The following is a 19,138-nucleotide window of genomic DNA, read 5'->3' as shown; positions in this document are numbered from 1 at the left end:
ACCCTGTTCCACGACCTGGATGGAACCTGGGATGCTCGAGGGATACCCCCGAGGGGAATTCTGACACACAACAATCCCGGCTGCCACATGCAAGCGATCTAGATATCAAACTTCAAAAGCAAAAGTTGGAATAGATCGAGTCCAACTCCCCGGCGAGGATGGCGTGCGAAATCCGTACATGTAGGCAACAACCTTTGATTGAAGTTAGAATAGGTAACTCACTACTCGTAAATTCCTCTCATCTCCTCGCATCACCAAGAGTGTGGGGCGAGTGCTTGGCACGCTCCGAGGTACCCTTTTTTTTTTCCCTTTTCCTAGGGCCCGTACTGTGATTCAGTATAAAGAGGCTTCGAAGACTCGACTTGCAGGTCTCTTGCGGTTGAAGCTTCAAGCCGTGTAAAAAAGAAAAAAAGAAAAATACTCCGTATCGGTTCAGCATCCGAGTCCTCGACAGCAACCGACGATTCCTTGCCACGCTTGACATGCAGATCTGACGGGAGCTTGTGCAGGATTGCCCTCGCCCAATCACGTTGGGTCAGATTTCGTGTTCTGGCAACTGATCAGACCGGCGAATCAGCACGCGGCCGGCTTCCGTAAGGAGAAGTTTTGCTGTGCCGAAGCCCGCTTGTTCATTTTCGACCAAGCCTGGCCCATCGGGGGCATCCCCAGGGCAAAAAGTGTCGAAAGAGAACTAACGACAAGCCTTTTTTTGTTTTGTCTCATGTTCCGTCACAAACAGAACGTCGATGTGTCCGTGATATGGCCATCAACCCTCATTCTGGCTAGCGTTGCCTTTCCCGCCAAGTTGCGTGTCCAATTGAAATGCCAGCGTCCCCCAGCCTTGGACTTCCCCATACCGGCGAGACAGCAGAGGCATGCCATGCCGGAGACCTGAGAAGGACCTACGGCAGATTTCAGCCACCCTTCCACAATCTGCCTTTCAGCGAGTCCATGGCAGCCCCCATCAGGCTTTCTCAATCAGCGCCCCTTTCACGCGCAGGACACATGTTGGTGCTGGCAAATCCTGACTGTGCGCAATCACACGCTAACTATCGGCCACCCCCGCTTTTTGACCCTTGCTCGAGATGCAAGCCAGCGCTCTGCGATGCCAGTCAGCCCAGGGTAGACTGCGGCACAACAACACCAGTCCCGGGGGACCCGGATCAATCACGTTTTTGGCGTTCTGGACTTTCGCGACTGTCGTCGCTGCATTGGGGGTTCACCGGTCCAGCTCACCAGTTGCACCGTGCCGGGCTGCTTCTCTTGCCGTGCCGTCCTCTACACAGTACATGTGAATAGGCACTGAGACGGGAGAACAGATATTCGGGACTCTCCTCACTCACCTTCAGCCGGTTCAGTCCAGATACTCGGGCATAATCTCATCTTATTATCGATCCGAGGAGCTGGACACAATTTGTTGATCGACCACTGAGCGGTAAGCAGGTCGCAGCAGGGGGCGTTGCAACTCAAAAAACGAGGAGGCCCACTGCCATTGTGAGGTTGATGTCGGCATTCGCCAGCTGGCGAAACCAGACTGCCATCCACTGCCCAAAGATGGTGGGGAAAGAAGGCTTCGAGTTCGATAGTTCTCTGTGCGTCCCTTCCACGCCTGCATTCTCTGATGAGGTTGAGGGAAGCCGCGGCGCGTCATTGGACGCTGTGCCCAAAGGTGGCTCCAGCCCGTCGAGCATCCTTGTGTCGTTGCCTGCAACCCGGAAGGCTCGCGGCGCAGATGGGCATGAGAAGACCCCGTCGTGAAGACGTGCTGGCGAGATGTTGCCCTGCAGCCTCGAGGCCCAGCAACCCGCGAGACAGCGGGCTGGGTCCCCACACCCACGACTCCGGCGAACTAGAGGCCCCGATGCACACTCTTGCGCAGCCATTCGGGGTCGTTGTCTCTGTCAGACGCAAGTGCCCTGCCGGAAGCATTACGCGCAATAAAGGTTCTGGCGATGCCTCGGCCTGTCCGCCTCCCCTTCGTGTCCACGTTGGTCGAAGCTTTGCTGCTTGCCTTCCCCCCTCTGTCCGTGCCCGCCGTCTCGTCCAAAAATGGAACGCAAGTGGAAATGCAAACCCGGGGAAGCCAACGCGGTTTCCCAGGTGCCAGTTTGCCGTTCCCCCACACCTTCCTCTCCCTTGAACGCAAGGTTGTTTGCACTGGCCACACCTCGATCCTTCCCGCCAATCTCCGGTGCCGCTCTGGGCCTCTCAGCACAGTATCCCATTTGCTAATCTGAACTGTGCCAGCTAGCGAGATGCCGTTCGCACTGGGAGCCAAAGGCCTGCAAACAAGGGAAGGAAGACTGCGATGCTGGCCTCAGACCGAGCTCACCTTCCTTCCTTTCGGGGTGGCTCTTGCCCCAAGACCGCTCTTTGAGAGCAGACATCCGCAAAACAAACGATAGCTTAATATGACAGCTGTCCAAACCCTCTCCCTGTCACGTATCACAACATCCCGCTCGGAATCATTTCTCCTTGTTCTCTCCTCAGAACAGCAGTCTCGTCTCAAAATCAGCTTTGCAGCATCGTGCAGGACGCCAGTGTCTAGCGCGTTTCTTTCCCCACTTTAGCCCCACATGCCACCAACCCCCCTTCCCTTCTCGCACCGTACAGTCACTGGGGGGCGCCACTCCCCGCCTTCGTCTCTTTAACTGCCTGGTCGCGGCCCGCAGACTGCGTGCCACCACCTCGCTATCCTCTTTTCAATCATTCTGCAGTCGCCAAACCCATTCGGTCCAGGTGTCGGCCAAGGTCTGATTTTTGACGTCTCTGCTCGTTCCTGACAGGGAATCCGCCATCCGAAAACGTATCAGACGATCACCGTCTCGATTTCTGGACTGCACCACAATCCTCCCACCAAGAGGAAAAAACTCGCGTTGCACTGTCGGCAACTGGCACTTTTGTCAGCACCACACAGTAAAGCCGGTGTTGCATGCCACACACGCGAGACCTGGCCCGCCCCCAGCAAATAAAAATTAAACGTGAATTCCTCACCCTGCCTCGGCGGACACACCAAACTCAATCCAGGCAACGCCCAACCAGGTTTCTGCGACAAAAGGCGACCTCTCCGCTCAACGCCAGATCAAGTCTAGGCCATCGGCACAACGCTCAAAACAGCATCTCCACCATTTTGCCTTTTTCGTCTTTCGTGATACCCGAACGGCAAAATGGCCGACATCACTGATCAACACGACCAAACGTCGCCCACCGAACTTGAGGACGCGCATACCGTCGGCAACGGCAACAACAACGTCGGCGAGACCCGCGGCATCAAGCGCGCCCGCCCTAGCACGGCCGACGACGACGATGACGACGACGAGAAGGGCGGTCGCGAGCGCCGCAAGATCGAGATCAAGTTCATTGGTGACAAGTCACGCCGCCACATCACCTTCTCCAAACGCAAGGCTGGCATCATGAAGAAGGTTCGTAATTAACATCCTCCGTAGCTCCCGCGCCAACCCGCGTATTTGGGAGCAGCAACACACGCCCGCGCCCGCGCCCGCGCCCGCGAATTAGTGCGTTGTTGGGAAACACTCGCTAACTGAAACCTCGTGTGCCAGGCCTACGAACTGTCAGTTTTGACAGGCACCCAAGTGCTCCTTCTCGTCGTGTCCGAAACCGGTCTCGTCTACACTTTCACCACCCCCAAGCTCCAACCTCTTGTCACAAAGGCGGAGGGCAAGAACTTGATCCAGGTAGGTCTTGACCCACAGGGACACGGGCTTCCCGTGGGCCCCCGCGTCCATGCGCCCTGACTGACATGATTGCCAGGCTTGCCTGAACGCCCCCGAGCCCCCTGCTGGGGACAACGGCGTGGACGACGGTAATGCCGTCGACTCCCCCGAAGAGCCCACGAGCGCCCACCTGCCGCCTCAGCAGAGCCGGCCCGGAATGCCTCAGGGCCACATGCCTCCCGGCTACATGCCCAACGTCGGAATGGACCCCCAACAAGCGCTCGCGTACGGCTATGTGCAACAGCAACGGGGAAGCCAGTATATGCCACCATCCAGCCTCCAGCAGCATGCTGGTCACCAATCCTAAGCATCACCACGTCGACTTTTATCATGACTTTCAACTCGTGCGCCAAAATACCCACTACCTTAATGCATTCGTGAATCGTCATTTTTCGGTCGACAACTTTGGAACGGCCTCGCATTATCGAGGCCTGTAAGGTCCGGCGTTTCTTTGGGGATGTATGCTGCTCATTCCATCTGCTACGATTTCTCGGACAGTTTCCTCGGCTTTTACTTCGATTAGTGGCACGGCACATCCACCACCTCCCCGACCGCGAGTTGATATTCGCGCACATATCACTGCAACGCACCACGGCGAGCTAGTCACACATGCTTCTTGCGGGGAAGAATGGAATGGGCGCTTGGTTCTCGAGGCTAGAGACCAAGGAAAGTAACTCGTTGGCACTCGCTCAGGGGGGGCTAGATTGCACATGACGGCGTCGGCTTTTCTCTGCACTTTTCAGGGGGGTGCCTGTGTCTGGGTGGTCCGTTCGGTGGGCTGTTGTGTTTCCGACTTGTGATAGCGAGACGAGGTCCATGACAACGATGAATTCCTACCACGAATTTGACGGGGTCCAAGAAACTGGTCGAATGAATAATATTGAAACTTTAAACCCATCTATTGTTCCCGCATCACAGGTTGCTAAATGACGAACTGCGCGTTGCCAACCTAATGATAGCCCATAGTCTCACATAAGTAGGAAAAAAAATTAGAACAAACTGGCTCACCATATCATGCATGCATTCCGTAATCTACTATGCGTTGGCCCTGACCTCATGGTGCAAATGATCAACATCTCCCAAGCGGCGGCCAAATAAGCAACCCGGCCAGCCAGCGGTGGCGCCCTCGACAAACCCGACCTGCCCACTGCGGCATTGAATTAATCCCACTCTTTCGCCATGTGATATGCTGGCAGGCCATGTGTCGGCCACGCCACAAATCGGGTCGATCCAGGAAAATCGGCGCGCGTTGGGTTACGCCATCTTCCATCGTGGGGTCCTGGGTCCTGGGTCCTGGGTCCCGAAAAGTCGCTCACTTACACACTTACACAGATGGAGGTATTTCCTGATTGGGAGGTGTCCTTCCGGTTTGGGAAGATGTTGAACGTGCCCTCTTTTTTTTATACTTCTTTTCCAGTTGAAATACAGGGATAATTGAGGAAGTCTGAGCTATTCTATGATTATGCATGGGCTGCGCTTCGTGTGTATTCCTTGGACGTTGGCTGGCTGCTGGCGTTGCTGTTTGAAGGCGCGTTGGGGGTTAGGGGCCAACAGCGCTGGGGAGAAAGCCCACATCGGCGTGCTGCAAGTAAGTATGCGTGCATGCTTCCTATGATGGGTAGGATCTACTAGTTTGTACCTAAACTATGATGCAAGATATATTGTCGGTGTGGCTGTTCTTAGGCTGTGGGAACACGGCGGGGGGTTGGGTGTATTGCGTACGAACTGGTTCGGGTACCAACGTGCAGGGTGTTGATGATTTAGCCTGGAGGTGGAAGTGACGATAGGATTTATTTGGGGTTTCAATATATAAGGGTGAATCGACTCGCTTCCGGGCTGTCGGGAGAAGTTGTCTTAATGGCGTGTGATATAACAGTCGCCATTTGTCGATCGAGGCATAACTAGCACGGTCTGGAAGCACCAAACGCTGGTGATTCAGCGAGCGACTTCTTCGTCAGTGCCAGTAGGGGCATTAAATTGGATGAATGGAAATTGGGATTTAAGACAGGGACATTATTGGCCGTAGCCACTGCTCAGGGGCTGTTGGACACATGCAACTCTGACCAATTCGAGAACCGGGAGGCCGGCGGCGGTCACAGATGGTGACTCCAATATGCAGTGCCAATCGGATAGTCCACTATATTGCTGGGAGCTGAGACATCCCGTCGGCTAGCTATCCGGGAGCTGAATGTTGTGTACCCAAGCGGGTGGCCGTTCTTTTCTTCCCGTCTGTCTTGGACACATGTGTTTGTTTTGCCGATTTGGTGGTGAAAGAGTGGTTCTGAGACATGTACATACGCACAGCTGAGATGCAAACTAGTTGCAGGACCCAATATTTTGCCAGCATACGGAGGCGGTTTTGAGTGGTGCCTGTCCGCTCAAAGAGTCATTGCGCCCATGGGTTTGATGAGCATCATTTCGAATCTAGAGGATGTTAAACACGACATCGGGAAGTATGTACATGGCAAAACCCGAGATAACTTTGCAAGCCTTCACACATTGCAGTGCCCGACAAGAAGGGAGGCCTTCCAAGCCGACATGGCTGACCTGAACGAGCTCGACTGCGATGGTAAACTCAACCAAGCGCCCACCAGAGCTATGTCATACTGTGCGAATCATCCGCGTGAGAATCTTGTCGGGATTCCGTTGGCGTAAAACTTCAGGGGTCGGAGCCGGACCCGGTCAAACTAAGGGCACGGGGACCCGGGGCCGGATCCGGAAAGGGCGGCGGTTCGGTTAGCTTGGCAAGGGCCGAGTGTGGGGGAAACTCCACCACGGCTCAAACACGGGTTGTTAGGGTGCGTGGGTTTGAGCAAGTTTCTGCGCTAGTTCGTTCCCAGCTACTGCAAGTAGCGGTACCTTTCACCATTTGGACACTAACAGAAGGAATAGTCGCGTTTGCTGCTCAAAACGATTCCACGACAAACACGCTCAGATGGCCATGGTCTGAGGATTAAGGATGAGATAGAAATGCATCGAGCGAAAAGACCAGCCCCTAAACTTGGGTTAAAACACACAAAGCCTCCCGATCCGTTACCGTAACTCCTTGCTCGTCAACGATTCAAACTCCGAAAACAGGGCGTGATACTGCCTTCGATGCCTCCAGCCTGTGGACTCAATGTTCCCCAACCGAGATAAACCTCCCTACAAGGAGGCTTCCGAGGAACGTCCCACCGAGGACAGAGAGGAAGTACCCAACATTCATGGACATGACCGCCAACATGCTGCAAGCGCCGGGTGATTAGCCACAACCCCTCCCATCAACAACTAGAACGCAAGGAGCAAGAGAAAAAAAGAAGAAAAAAACTCACAGCAAATACCCAACCCCCGCCACCACCGTATCAACCGCCGCGCGCAGGGGATCAACACTCAACCTCCATGGCCTAGCATGCGCCGCGGCGGTCCCCCGATTTCCCACGACGACGACATTCTCCTCGACGCCATTCTCGCTCAGCACCAAGCTGGCATTCTTGGCGGCCGGGTCGCGCGCGAGCGCATCGGCCAGCGGCGCCTTCCCCTGGACCACAACATAACGACGCGCGAGCTCGGCGTCCAGCCAGCGGCGCTCCTGCCACGACTTGAGCGCCAGCAGGCCGCGGAAGATGACGGCCAGCGCGATCAAAAAGATGCACGTCCCCGCGTACGCGCCCGTGCTGCTGGGTGTCCAGGCGGTGGAGAAGAGCGCCGTCGCCATCGAGGTTTGGAACACGCTCGTGTGCCCGGAGCTGTGCCCACTGCTGCTGCTGTCATTGCCCATGTCCATGCCGCTATCGCCGCCCATGTCCATGGTGTCGTGGCCGGAGTGTTGTCGGGGTAGGAGGGGGGGTTGCATATCGGGTTGGGGGTTGGTGATGATTGTTGTGGTTGTGGTGTGAGGTTCTAGCGGCGGCGGGTGTCTGGTGGCCGATGTGTGGGCGTGAGTGTGTGTGCTGACGACAACACCCCGCACTAATTCTCGAGTCGCTCTTGTGGGACGACGAGTATGTATGTGTTTGTACAAGATCTGTTCGTAATTCCTTCGGTCGGCAACCGTTTAGCCGCTGCGTGGGGTTGATGAGGCCTTTTTTGTTCACGAGGCACAAGGGCAATCTGGTCACAATGCTTCGGCGGGTGTTCGTCACTTCAAACCGGAGCGAGATGGTGAGATGGGTGGGATGAAATAAAACGAAGCCTGAAATTGGACTTTGGCAAAAATTATCAAGAATAGAGGTGAGCGAGGTACTACGATAAAAGACGGAATCGCCTTCTTGTATCATGGCAATGCGATCGGCCGCCGCCCGCAAAGTTCCTGGCTCAGAATGCGACGAAACTTGCTCAATGCGGCGCGGGATGAACGGGCAGGTCAGCGGTGTTGCATGTGAGCAAGATTTGACCTTGCATGATAATTCTTTCGGGGACGGCAATAGCCGGCACGATTCCTTGCTGAATCCGACCATACTACAACTGATTCCCAGGTTGTAAGCAGAGTCGAAGTCTTTCGCAAGTTGTTTCTTGACTTCGATCTCGGAATGCCCCCAGGCCCCTCGAGCTGGTGTTCACACGGAAGGAGTCCGTGCACGGTCCCATAGAAGTACCAGTACCTGCCCAAAGCATTGACTCTAACACGTCCCGTCCCCACAATGGATGGCCTTGCTTCCTTCCCCTCGACTGTCTTGTCTCTTCTTAATCAGAAGTTCTGATCAACACAAATCTCACCTTACATCCCACATCCCAGATGCTACATCCCCTGCTTAATTATCTACTGCGGTTGTTTTCCTCACCCAAGCCAGACTCTCAGAGCCATGCCCATTTTTCGATGCCCGGGCTACCCCAAACTTGGTAACCATATGAACTTGTTGTCTTTGGCTGTTCTGACCGTCAGACCGTCTTGTCTGGTTTAGTTGTGGAGGACTCCGCGCTTTTGGGGAATGCCAAAAGTACAGAAAGACGAAATGACTTGAGTCTGGCCGGCAGACGCCCGCAGCGCTCTGCTGTGATACGATGAAGTGTGGATGGGAGATAAGCTCGAGATACGTCTAGGCCATTCACCCGTTGCTACCTACTATGCCGATCTACTGCCTGCCTCCTTCTTTGGGATATTATGCTGATAACACACAGGCTCTCTGCAGGATTATACCCCGACAAGCCCAGCTCTCAAAGGCACCTGCAAAGGGCACATTGTCATGCGGGGGCCTTCATATATTGCGAAGGCTAGGCCCGCATGTAACTGCACCGGGATTTGGCCGAGACTGCAACCCGCCGGGCCGGGGACTGGAAAGCCTATTTTGACGTCTAGCCCCGATCGATCGCGCAGCCTTTATTTGCTGTTTTCTTGTGGTTCTTGGGTAGACCTGTGTTTTTCGTCAGTGTTGTGTTATTGTGTTGGAAACATGTTGTCCTGGCCGGGGATGTTGTCTAGGAGAAATCCTGATAGATGCCGTAGCCCCTTGGTTTGTCAACAACGTGAGGTTTGGCAACACTGCATGGGTTGTTGATACTCGAGTACAGACGCCTATCTCTCTTCAATGACCTAAAAATACCCTCATAACCAGTGTGAAGCCACTATTACCCAAACCCGGCATGCTTACAGCTCATCCTCGATCTTGGTCATCGTCCTCCTCCGCCACCAAAACTTGAGCCTCACCTCAACCAAGCCATTGCAGTGGAACCCCTGCAGCCACAGCCAGCGCGCCGGAACCGCAAATTTCATTGAATCAGGCACGTACACTCTCATGAAAGGGCTTGTTTTACACAGGAGTCCTGTAAGCCGCACATATGGCCGTTCTAGTGGCACCGTGGCCAACGTTGGTCGAGACCACGAGACCGATCACCGACAACCAACTCGTCGCCCCAGAAGCTAGGAATAGTGGTGAGATCGCGCGTCCCAAGGACTGTCACGGGTGTTTGAGACGCACACAAACAACAGTAAGGCAACATCTCCCCTTAGCATGCGTAGCTGAAGATAACCCGAGCCGGGTGTAAACGTGAGGAAGTTGGAGTCCTCGGCTGCCGGTCGGTTTGTCCATCACCAACCGCCACGGCATCACCAACTGGCGCGGCACCACCAACCGCCACGGTACAGTGCGCGCAGCCGCAACCCATCTGCGATAGGACATCTGCAACAGAATCACCCATCACCGGAATTTTATTACGCATGGCCGTCCCACCTCCTGCGCAAGCCGGTAGGTGGTGGCATGACAAACAGTAGCCGCCCCCCTTTCCTGATCCGGGCGGGCTGAACTGCAAGCCGCAGCGCCCAGGACGCCATGCCACGCGCGCTGCATTCCCGGGGAAGAGAGACACTAGCGCTCACCCACTCTGGGCTGCATCCCCAGTTCGGCGCCATGCATTCAGTCCAGCCCCCCTTCTCTCTCGTCGGACGAGTGAGAGCGCGAAAAATATCGGAGGCGCCCGAGCCAGGTGTTTCTGTGCCGGTTCCTCGCATGCCGATGTCTCACTCGCTCGCTCTCTCTCTCTCTCTCTCTGTGTGTGTGTGTGTGTGTGGTTCCTCGCATCAAGCGCGCTCGCTGATCCGGCTGGCAGCCGGTTCCTTTTCTCTGCGGGAAGGAAAAGAAGACAAAGGCCACCTAGCTTCATGTTGACTACTCCCCAACGTGGGCCGTGATGAAGACGCCCCGTTAGCCAAACCGGGACCATGATGGACCAGAACTCCGAGGGAGAATCCCAAGTTAGTCCGGGCTGTCTCGCTTAGACTTGCCGGCAACTAAACAAACCCCCGGATTTTTCGGCGGTCTGCCCTCACCCAGCCCTCGCCTCGCCCACACACACTCTCTCTCTCTCACACACACACAGAAAGAGAGAGGTAGACTACACGAGCCGGGTAAGGTGGGACGGCGCGCTGCCAGAGCTGAGTGAGTGGGCAGGCCGGTGAAACACGTCGGCGGTCGGGAACGAACCGCCAAAAAAAAAAGGAAAGCCGGTCACTCGAGACACACACACCTTAAGAGAGCGAGGCCGAAACAAGAAAGAAAAAAGCAAAACCACGACCGCAAGGCAATGCGCGTGGCCGCAACCGCCCCCCAACACAAGCAAGCCCTCCGGTTTGCTTGACGTGCATGAGAGAGAGAGAGAGAGAAAGGTGTGTAGCCGCCGGTTCCCCGTTGGATGCCCCTAGACGGCCATGCCGGCCCAGAAAGCCACCACGGGTGTGTTGCCCCCAACGCTGAGGTATTTCTCTAGTTTCTCCAGCCTTCATGCGGCGCGAGGGGCGGCGACCCCGAAGGAAGGAACCCAACATATCTGTGAAATCTGCATTGGAGGGGCACGTATTCAGTGCCAATGGGCCCTCCCTGTCTCCCTCCCCCACACGCTCGGTCTGTGATATCCTGTCTGTCTCTGGCAAACGGGGCAAGTCGCGGGGAAGATACGGGCGGGCGTTGAGATATGACATGTGCCTTGGTCCCATCTACGCCGTAACCGTTCGATAGTCCTAATAGCTACCCACAGCCATCTTCCCGTGGCGCAAGCCGCAACTGCGGCTTCCGGTTCGGGGGTGAACACAACTTTCCGTCTATGTCCGTGGGCAGAGTGAGTCCGCCCCGCGCCAGCAGGCATATTGGGGCTACTAGAGCCTCTGGACCCGGCCATGGCGTGTCAAAGTAATAATATAGGGGTGCTAGGCTTGTCTTTGCGGGATCAGATGTTCCTACTCGATCTTGACGAGTAGTTTGAAGTGCCGTGGCGGTTTGCATCATTCGTTCGCCCACCACCTATATATACACTATATAGTATCGCTGTATCCCACATGTAAACAATGCAACATGCCCCCCAATCCGAAAAGGGGCAGCAGAAGCCGCACACCCAAGTTAGCCAGCCCAAATTCAAAACCAGAGCTACGTAACAAAGGCCGAGTGGTATCAAGATAAATGGACCAACAGAATGCCAACAGACTTCGACGAAGAAGAAAAATTAAGCCAAGTGTTCGGCCTTGTCGCCGCCCATATCCCTCCCCCTTGGATGGATTGTGTTGTCCCGAACCCCTTTTCCAGTTTCGTGTCCCCGGACCCTAACTTGCATGTCCATTCCACAAAGATGACGCCATATTCCCGCCTCGTTTTGCCTAGCGCTGAGTTTGCAAGTCTGTGTTCCGTTTCCCTGACGCCGTAAAATGACCGGATGATGAATCGGTTAATATTCGAGACCGAATGGATGCACAACAACCACACACGCTCGATCCCATGCTCGCTCAAATCGCCCCAAGTTGTGTACATGTTCGGTTGGTCGGGTGTCGTTGCTCAGCGCTCTTTCTTTATCGGTTTCGGGCTATGGTCCCTGTCGCCGCTTACCGCAGCACTGCGATCGTCCGGAGCACCTTCGTTACCGCCGGTAGCAGGCCCCGCCGCTCCTGGAGGCGAGGTGCTCCCGCACCCCTTGACGAGTTTATGACGCTAGGCAAGGTTAGCACGGTGCCGCAAGAGAAGGTTCAAATTAGGCCACGGTATAGGGTTCAACTCACCTTCAGTGCGTCTTTCCTCGAAAACCTCTTCTCGCAGTCTTCGCACCCGAACGGTTTGACAGCCAAGTGTATCCTCTGATGCCGTTTCAAGTCGTGATTCCTATTGAAGGCCTGTGGACATTCATTGCACTTGAAAGGGCGTTCGGATTGTGGCGCTGGGCCGCCCGGGTGATGGACGTAAAGGGGATGCGGGTGCTGAGAAGACATCCCCGAGTGGCTATAGCTGGATATCCCCGAAATCCCGCCTACTATGGCCAAAGGAGCTCCTGGGTGGTGCATATTGCTCATTACTGGGCCCGACGTTGGGCTATAGGATGTATACGACATCATAGCCTGTACCGGGTGGCCGCGTCCGCCTGGATATTGTAGGGGCGGGGCCATTGCCGGAATCGAACCGGCGCCTCGTGGAATGGACCCTGAAGACGTAGCGGGGGAGGCAGTTGTTGGTGATGGCTGTGTCGCTGGTGTGGCGTAAGAAGAAAACGAGGGCTGCTGCGGCGCCGTCGTTTGTGGGTAGTAGGTAGCTGGGGAACGGTAGGTGCCTCCGTCTTGTGTCGTGGCAGGGCCTCCTCCTGGGTTGTTCTGTCCGGCTGGCGCTTGACGTGCCGTGTTTTGGGTCGGGTTGCTGAGCATGGGTTGGGCAAGCCCGGACTGGTGCCCCCCTGGGGCGTTGAGCGGCGACCCGAGGCTGCTTCCTCCGCCAGCCCCGGCTGCTCCAACGCCTACCGGACTCGGAAAGCTTGGTTGGTCCTGGTAGGAGTGCGGTGCTGGTACAGATTCGCCGTTCGGGGCCGATGTTGAAGCGCGACCGGGGAAGTTCTGTTGGGACGGCGAGGGGGCCGAACTGTAGGATGCCGGTGTTCGATTATACGGCGGTTGAGCAAGCGGGCCTGAGCCAGGGCCGCTGGAGCCAGAATTCCCGTACGTGTACGCAGGGGGCTGGGACAAGCCCGGCGTTGGCCACGAGCCTGTCATGTGGCCCGAGTAGTAGAGCGAGCCTCCGGGCTGGGAGGTGTGCGGGCTGCTGGCGTGAGCCCCTGACGGGTTGAAACCGTCCGACACTACTCCTGAAGGAGTCAGAACACTGGGGTTTGGGGCGGTTGAGATATTTGTGGTGCCGGTGTTGGAGGAGGATAATGGGGTAGGAATGGAGGAGTGAGTCAGGGATGGCGGCCGAGTAGTAGCGCTTGCAAAAAGCGAGGCTGGCTGCGCCGCCGAACGACTGTCACTTGAGCTTGTGGCCATGGCCGCAGCAGCATGGTTGGGGTATCGCGTACTTTGAGTCTCCGGAAGTGGGAGTGGTCTGTGGGAGGCCACGGTCGAGGCTCCCATATCTCTGCTCTGGATGGTAGTGCGCCTTTGGCGGCGTGAGGTGTACGTTAGGCCGCGTGGCGAGAACAGTCCCGGAACGTCTTGGTCGTCTAACTCTGTTCTAATCGCTGCGGTGGACCTTCTCCGGGGGGCTCGTAGTGACCGAACTGGGACCCGTGTTGGTGCCGGGTCACGTAGGACGGGAGAGTCTGGATTAGGGGGCGGGGCTTCGCCGGGAGCCGTGAAGCGTCAGTCTTACTTTCGATGTTCGACTGCTGGAGTTGTTGTTGAAGAATGGGACCAACGGCCGAGGGCGTTGGGAGAATGCAGACAAGGCTCGTCAAGAAGGCTGAAGCCACAACGCCGGATAGGCCGCCATCCAGGGGGGGAGGCGCACGGCTTTAATGTTTTCAGGGCTTCACGGTCTGGACATCCAGATGTTTGGGTTCGGTCGCGAACAAGGTGTGGAGTGTCGATCACTGTCCAAAATATGGTGTTCCCGATTATTGGATATTGGAAGTGTCGGGTTCGGGACCCTGTCCGCACAGAGCTTGGGGGTGCTGGGGGCGTGCGAGGAACAAGCCGGGACTGGCTCGTCTTTTTGTCTTGTTTCTGAGATAAAAAACCTCCTTCTCTGATCTGGCCGGGGGTGTGCGAGATAACTGGGCGTCGGTACTTGGAAGCTTGGGGTTGCGCCTCCTCGTGCTCGTGCCTTGTCGCTTGTACTCAACAAGGGGGGGGGGGGGGGGGGGGGTTGGTTCGGGACCGGGGGGGAAAGGCTTGGTTGGTTTTTGGGGGCAACCCCAGAGAGCCTGAGAAGGCCCTAGTGCGGGAGGGCTGAAAGACAAGGTGGGAGGCTGCGAGATGAGCGAGTCACGCGTTTCTTTTTGCTGTCGGGTTTGGAAATTGGGGTCTCAGGAAGACCCTCTGATGGGTACTGGATGCAGTGACCGGATAGGCGCGCAGGGGTTCAGGAATGGATGAATGAACCACAGCAACACAGAGCGCGAGTGCGAGTGCAACAAATTGGCGCTGGTATTGACGAGTCACTCATCACGGTGCCCGCAGTGTAGCGGTGGTGGAGGTTTAAAGATGGAAGTCGCGATCCATCTCAAACTACCCACCATCGGGGGAGGAACACCTCGGACAGGCTAAGACAGGCAGACCCGCACACAGCCTTAGGTTCCTTCCGTTGTTCGCTTGCAAGTTCAATCCAGCCTGGAGTTTTGGCGAGTGAGGAAAGAACGAACCCAGGGCTGGTGGTGGTCGATGTGTTTTTCGTCTACGGGGACCCAGATTTGCAGTGCGTGCTAGCGTAGGTGTTTTTGCAGTTGCTTGAGGATTACCTACGGGTATTGAAGGTACCTCAGAATGCTCAGGTCACGGTTCTCTGAAGAACGACGATATGAAGAAGTCTCTTTCGCCATTTTCTTCCTTGATCCCACCCCCTCCACCCCCCTCCAACATCGGTCAAAGTGACTAGCGCAAGGTTCCCACAATTGGGGGAAAGTACCCAGTTCCCCGGACAAGGGGGATGTGGCAGACTGGGAAGGGGAGTCCCTTGCGCTCTGCGTGGGAGCGTGCCCAAAGCGAGGAGGGGGTGTGCCTAGGTGGGCACGAAGAAGAGAAACAGCTCAAAAGGTCCAGCCCAGCAAAGGCGTCCAAATTCGGCATAGCCCGCGTTTCTAGGAAAGACCTCCACCGTCCTAGAAGGGGCGGTCACTTCTGAGTGGACAAAGGTTGGGAGCCCGATGGGACGAGGAACGGGAGGGAAGCGTTCTGGCTATCAAAAGAAACTGGACTAGTGCAGGTTTGCCGTCCCGGTAGACAAGGGCGAATCCAAGCCTGCATAAGACGCTCAGCGTTGAGCAAACCTTCCGGAAGGATGTTGAGAGGTGTCGAGAAGCGAGAAGCTGCCTGCGCCCCTCGCCTGCTTGCCCAAATCTTACTAAGGTTGTCTGCTGCCCGGGGTGCAGTCCGCGTGCTTCAAGCATGGGACGTTTCTAGTCCCCTCAGCTCGACAGATTGGCTTTTCCCAAAGAAAACCCCCCAAAAACGTGGCCAAGTTCCAGAAAGTTGGTCATTCGCGTCTTCTGCCGCGAGCAGCAGCGTGGGATGGGGCCCACGATGACATCCCGCAGGAGGAAATGCCCGCTCGAGTGCCGCGTTCCGGTATTCATCTGGGGATAGCGGCTTGTGTTTCTCTCTCCGCGGGCATGTCGAAAAAGCATGATTTGCAGCAGGGATAAAGCTCCACACCGGTTTAAACCCAATTCAGGCCCCGCCGCCTGTTGTTGCCCTGGCTGTATCTCGATGCCGGCAGTCCGAGCACCAGGCGGTTCCTCTCACCACCTCCATGGGTAGCGTGAAGGCGTGCCTTTCCACGGCAACCGCCGCGCAGGAAGAAGATGGTTGTGCTCCGGCCTAGTCGCGAAAAAGTCGCTTGCGGTGTTGAGAAATCCAGGGATCAAGCCGTCTACCCCTGGAAAACCCGCCTCAGCTGGAGCCCCAGTCACCGGTTGTTGCCCTACCCCCCTCCCCCTCGCTTGGCCACCCCCTTTGATGAAATGAAATGCAGTTGTTCTCCATTAGGACTAGGGGGTTCGCCTATCAGTCCGCAACATTGAAGCTTGACAATTTGTTCCCCGTGAGATATCGTCGCAGCAGAGATCAACACGGTGTCTTGCCTTGCCGTGGCTCAATACCACTTCTATTATACCTGACGCTGGCGAGCGACTCAATCCCACAGCACTAGGCACGGGATATGCAGGCTTGTCCCCGACCCGTTTGCGTGCATTGACAATTGACAGCCTTCCCATGGCGCTGGCATTTGCGAACGTCCGCGCGCGGCGCATGGGGCATTTGCGCCTCCCGCCCGCTTAATCTGCTTACCTTGCCTTTCCTGGATAGGGTTTGGGCGATCTGCCATGGCGCCCGCCGCCCCCCCGAGAAGCTCAAGGCGCGTGAAGGGGTGTCGGGTCTGATGCTTGACGAGATCCGTCTAAAATTCTTGTGTACCGTGTCTCGAGAACCGCGCATCAGTAGCATCGCCGGGAGCGTCCCTCACTCGATCACTGCCGTTGCCCTTCGGGAAGCCCCCGCAGGCATGCATTCAGCTGAGGCCCGGGATCTGATTACAGGGAGGTGATGGACAAGGGTCCATTGGGTCCCTCTCCCCGGTTGGCGGCTGGGCACCACTAGTTTCTCTGCTGCCGTCTGCATTGCACTGTGTCTGGGGGGGTGCTGTTTTCAACGGACCAATGCCAAGCAAGGACGATGCTTCAAAGAAGCATTTGCGGTGCGAAACGCGCAGCAAACCGCGCCAGAGAGAGGAAGGGGACCCTCATGGTTCAACATGTCGAAGAGTGCCGGTCATGAGAGCTATCCCCCGTGCTGGATCTAACAGACTGAGCCGGAGCTGTGGACAAAGGAAATGGGTTCGCATGGGAGATTTGGCATCGCGGAGGCACACCACCGACAGAGAGAAATCGGCGGTGGTACTTCGTGCTTGCTGCGATGCGTCGTTCTGAGCCTTTCCTCCATTCGGGAATTTTTGACGAGGGGTTCGAGCAAGCGACCAACCACATCATGATGCCTCTTCCTCATGGTTTTCATTAACTACTATGCACACAGCGACCATGAACCTTGTAGAGGAAGGTTTCGACATACCAAGTTGGGGGCTTCTTCGTTCGTGTGATCGACCCGTGCCTCTCGAGCGCGGCTGGGGAGGGATGGACCTGTCACACTCGCACCACATGGATGCGCTCGCATCTGCTTGTGTTCCCCGACCCAACTTTCCTGTTTGGTGGTTGTTTCGTTCTGCTGCTTCGCGGATAATGTTTGGGGGAATCGGCTTTCGTGGCGGCCACCAATTTCCTAGGCGATGCTCTCTACATGGTAGTTCCCCGAGAAGTCGGAGGTCCTAGTTAGGTGGTTAGTGTAACTAGTTAACGGTTGGCCGATAGCTCGTCGTCGCGGCTCGTCTGGAATCCCTAGAGTCGAAGCTGCGTGGCGTCAAACAAGGTTGACGTTAACGGTCACCACTGACGCTAAGATCCGTTGCGAGATCTTGGGAGAGTGGCGTCCATGGTCCTTCGAACTGGGAGCGGGTTGCTGTTCGACATGCGCTTGAGGAGCAACAATCTCGCCGCTGACGATCAGGGGAGTCGCATGTCAAAAATAGTGACACACTAACTGGATTGGTTTCGGTGCTCAACCCAGGTTGATCGATCGTCACATTGGGGGGAACCGAGCCAGGTCGGACGAGCTCCGACCACTCCCTCCGCGGCAAGGGTCAGTTGTGATTGCGTAAATTCCCGCAAACTATCATCACACGGAATCCCCGTCATTTTGGCCTGTCCCGATTTCAATCGAAACGCTCACCGGCTGTTGGGACTGCTGAAGAGAAAAGTGGGAGGCAGAACTGGAAATGGCGTGTCGCAGGAAGCCACAGTGCGACTGCTGTTTCGAGTGGGCCGCGCTTCTGCCATTGAGCACAGACTTGGCGAATCCTGACCCACACAGTATTTAAATTAACCTACAGGACCGTGTTGCAGAGAGAGAAGGAAGGGATCTTCAGCACCAGGTGAATGGTGAATCAATGAAAGCAGCAAATCCAAAAGTTTCGAGATGGTAAAGGGACATACCTGAGTTAGGTAGTGAACCAACTCCTCCGTGTCTTGCGCGGTGCGCGCCCGAGCACGCAACAGACCGGGAAACCCCGAAATCCTGCGGCCAAAAGAGGCCAAAAAAGTTCCCAATATTACCCTGCATGCCGTCGGGAATTGGACACTTGATTCGGTTGCCGCGACAGGGACCAGAAAGGTAATGGACCAGGAACTCGAAAGGTTTGTGCAATCGATGGGCCGCAGCAATCAATGGCCAAGGCATTCCCGCGTCTTTCATGCGCTCTCATGTCCTCACCGCCGAGAAGGGGACGACCTAACTATTCGTACCAGCTGGCGATGCAGCAAAAGCAAACCTCCGAGGAGCGAGGAGCGCCTCCGGAATGGTGACCGGCAACTAAGGCGGCCACACACACCGCCCACACACGTGTCTAACGCCCCCCCTAACGCTACCTCGACGGATATGGCGTCGCTACCGGACGGGCGGGTTTGAAGCCATTCCCGGCGGGCGGCAACCAAGAAAGCCACCTCCCACCTTCCTGTTGGCACCTGCCAAAATAGGACAGCTCTCCACAGATTTGACACTTTAGGCTGCAGCCCCCAGAATCCAGAATTCACCTTAAATCCTCGGGACCTGCACCCAGCCCCGATCTCAGATCTGCCTCCGACGGGAGCCCGGGGGCAAGCCGGAGACAAGACGGAACTGGTAGCAAGTCCGCTCCAGGTCGAAGCCCCCCCTGATGTGCTCTTGATGTGCCCTCTGATTGGGCTCTCACTAATAAGTTCACTTGTTCCAGGTTCCTCTGTGGCCGGGAACGACCGGGTTGCCGCTGCTGACGCTGGCGCTGACGCGGGAAGGTCTTCGAAAATGCCGAAAGAAGCATATCCAGAAGCTGAAAGAGCGGTCGAGTCGCCTCGGCGGGCTGCGGCATGTGCAGTCACCCCCTGGTCACACAACATGACGGCATGTCCTGATTGATGCAAGACGTGATATCGACACGACCCGAGCAGGC

The 19,138-nt window shown here is 56.2% G+C and overlaps 4 protein-coding genes across 4 annotated transcripts; 1 reads left to right on the top strand and 3 right to left on the bottom strand.

Annotated features, from left to right (window-relative positions):
• Nucleotides 1–3,167: 3,167 nt before the first annotated feature.
• Nucleotides 3,168–4,041, top strand: F5144DRAFT_493400 (SRF-type transcription factor (DNA-binding and dimerization domain)-domain-containing protein; the record flags this gene model as incomplete). Its single annotated transcript, XM_066785972.1, has 3 exons — nt 3,168–3,422; nt 3,561–3,695; nt 3,772–4,041. The coding sequence occupies 3 exons, from the start codon at nt 3,168–3,170 to the stop codon at nt 4,039–4,041; spliced, it is 660 nt and encodes a 219-aa protein (XP_066641958.1).
• A 2,620-nt stretch (nt 4,042–6,661) lies between these two features.
• F5144DRAFT_314503 (Ctr copper transporter family-domain-containing protein) lies at nt 6,662–7,899 on the bottom strand. The gene is made up of 3 exons (XM_066783990.1): nt 7,723–7,899; nt 7,046–7,660; nt 6,662–6,958 (listed from the first exon to the last, which is right to left on the bottom strand). Exons 2-3 carry the CDS (start codon nt 7,564–7,566, stop codon nt 6,850–6,852), a joined length of 630 nt encoding a protein of 209 aa, XP_066641957.1. The 5' UTR covers nt 7,567–7,660; nt 7,723–7,899; the 3' UTR covers nt 6,662–6,849.
• Nucleotides 7,900–11,968: 4,069 nt separating this feature from the next.
• On the bottom strand, nt 11,969–13,434 carry F5144DRAFT_492811 (uncharacterized protein; the record flags this gene model as incomplete). Its single annotated transcript, XM_066785942.1, has 2 exons — nt 11,969–12,121; nt 12,190–13,434. 2 exons carry the CDS (start codon nt 13,432–13,434, stop codon nt 11,969–11,971), a joined length of 1,398 nt encoding a protein of 465 aa, XP_066641956.1.
• Nucleotides 13,435–18,413: 4,979 nt separating this feature from the next.
• F5144DRAFT_579439 (uncharacterized protein) lies at nt 18,414–19,131 on the bottom strand. The gene has a single exon (XM_066789327.1). It carries the CDS (start codon nt 19,083–19,085, stop codon nt 18,420–18,422), a length of 666 nt encoding a protein of 221 aa, XP_066641955.1. The 5' UTR covers nt 19,086–19,131; the 3' UTR covers nt 18,414–18,419.
• Between the last annotated feature and the right edge of the window lie 7 nt (nt 19,132–19,138).

The sequence above is a fragment of the Chaetomium tenue genome (genome assembly GCF_020726465.1).
Source record: "Chaetomium tenue strain MPI-SDFR-AT-0079 chromosome Unknown F5144scaffold_5, whole genome shotgun sequence".
Taxonomy (NCBI): Eukaryota; Fungi; Ascomycota; class Sordariomycetes; order Sordariales; family Chaetomiaceae; genus Chaetomium; species Chaetomium tenue.
This window is presented reverse-complemented; position numbering and strand designations above follow the sequence as displayed.

What these genes read in the sequence shown, in the direction of transcription:
- F5144DRAFT_314503 (XM_066783990.1), bottom strand. Translation starts at nt 7,566, where the DNA reads ATGCAACCCCCCCTCCTACCCCGACAACACTCCGGCCACGACACCATG. An exon ending in GCGGGGGTTGGGTATTTGCT is followed by an intron (nt 6,959 to 7,045) that starts GTGAGTTTTTTT and finishes CGGCGCTTGCAG; the next exon opens with CATGTTGGCGGTCATGTCCA.
- F5144DRAFT_579439 (XM_066789327.1), bottom strand. Translation starts at nt 19,085, where the DNA reads ATGTTGTGTGACCAGGGGGTGACTGCACATGCCGCAGCCCGCCGAGGC.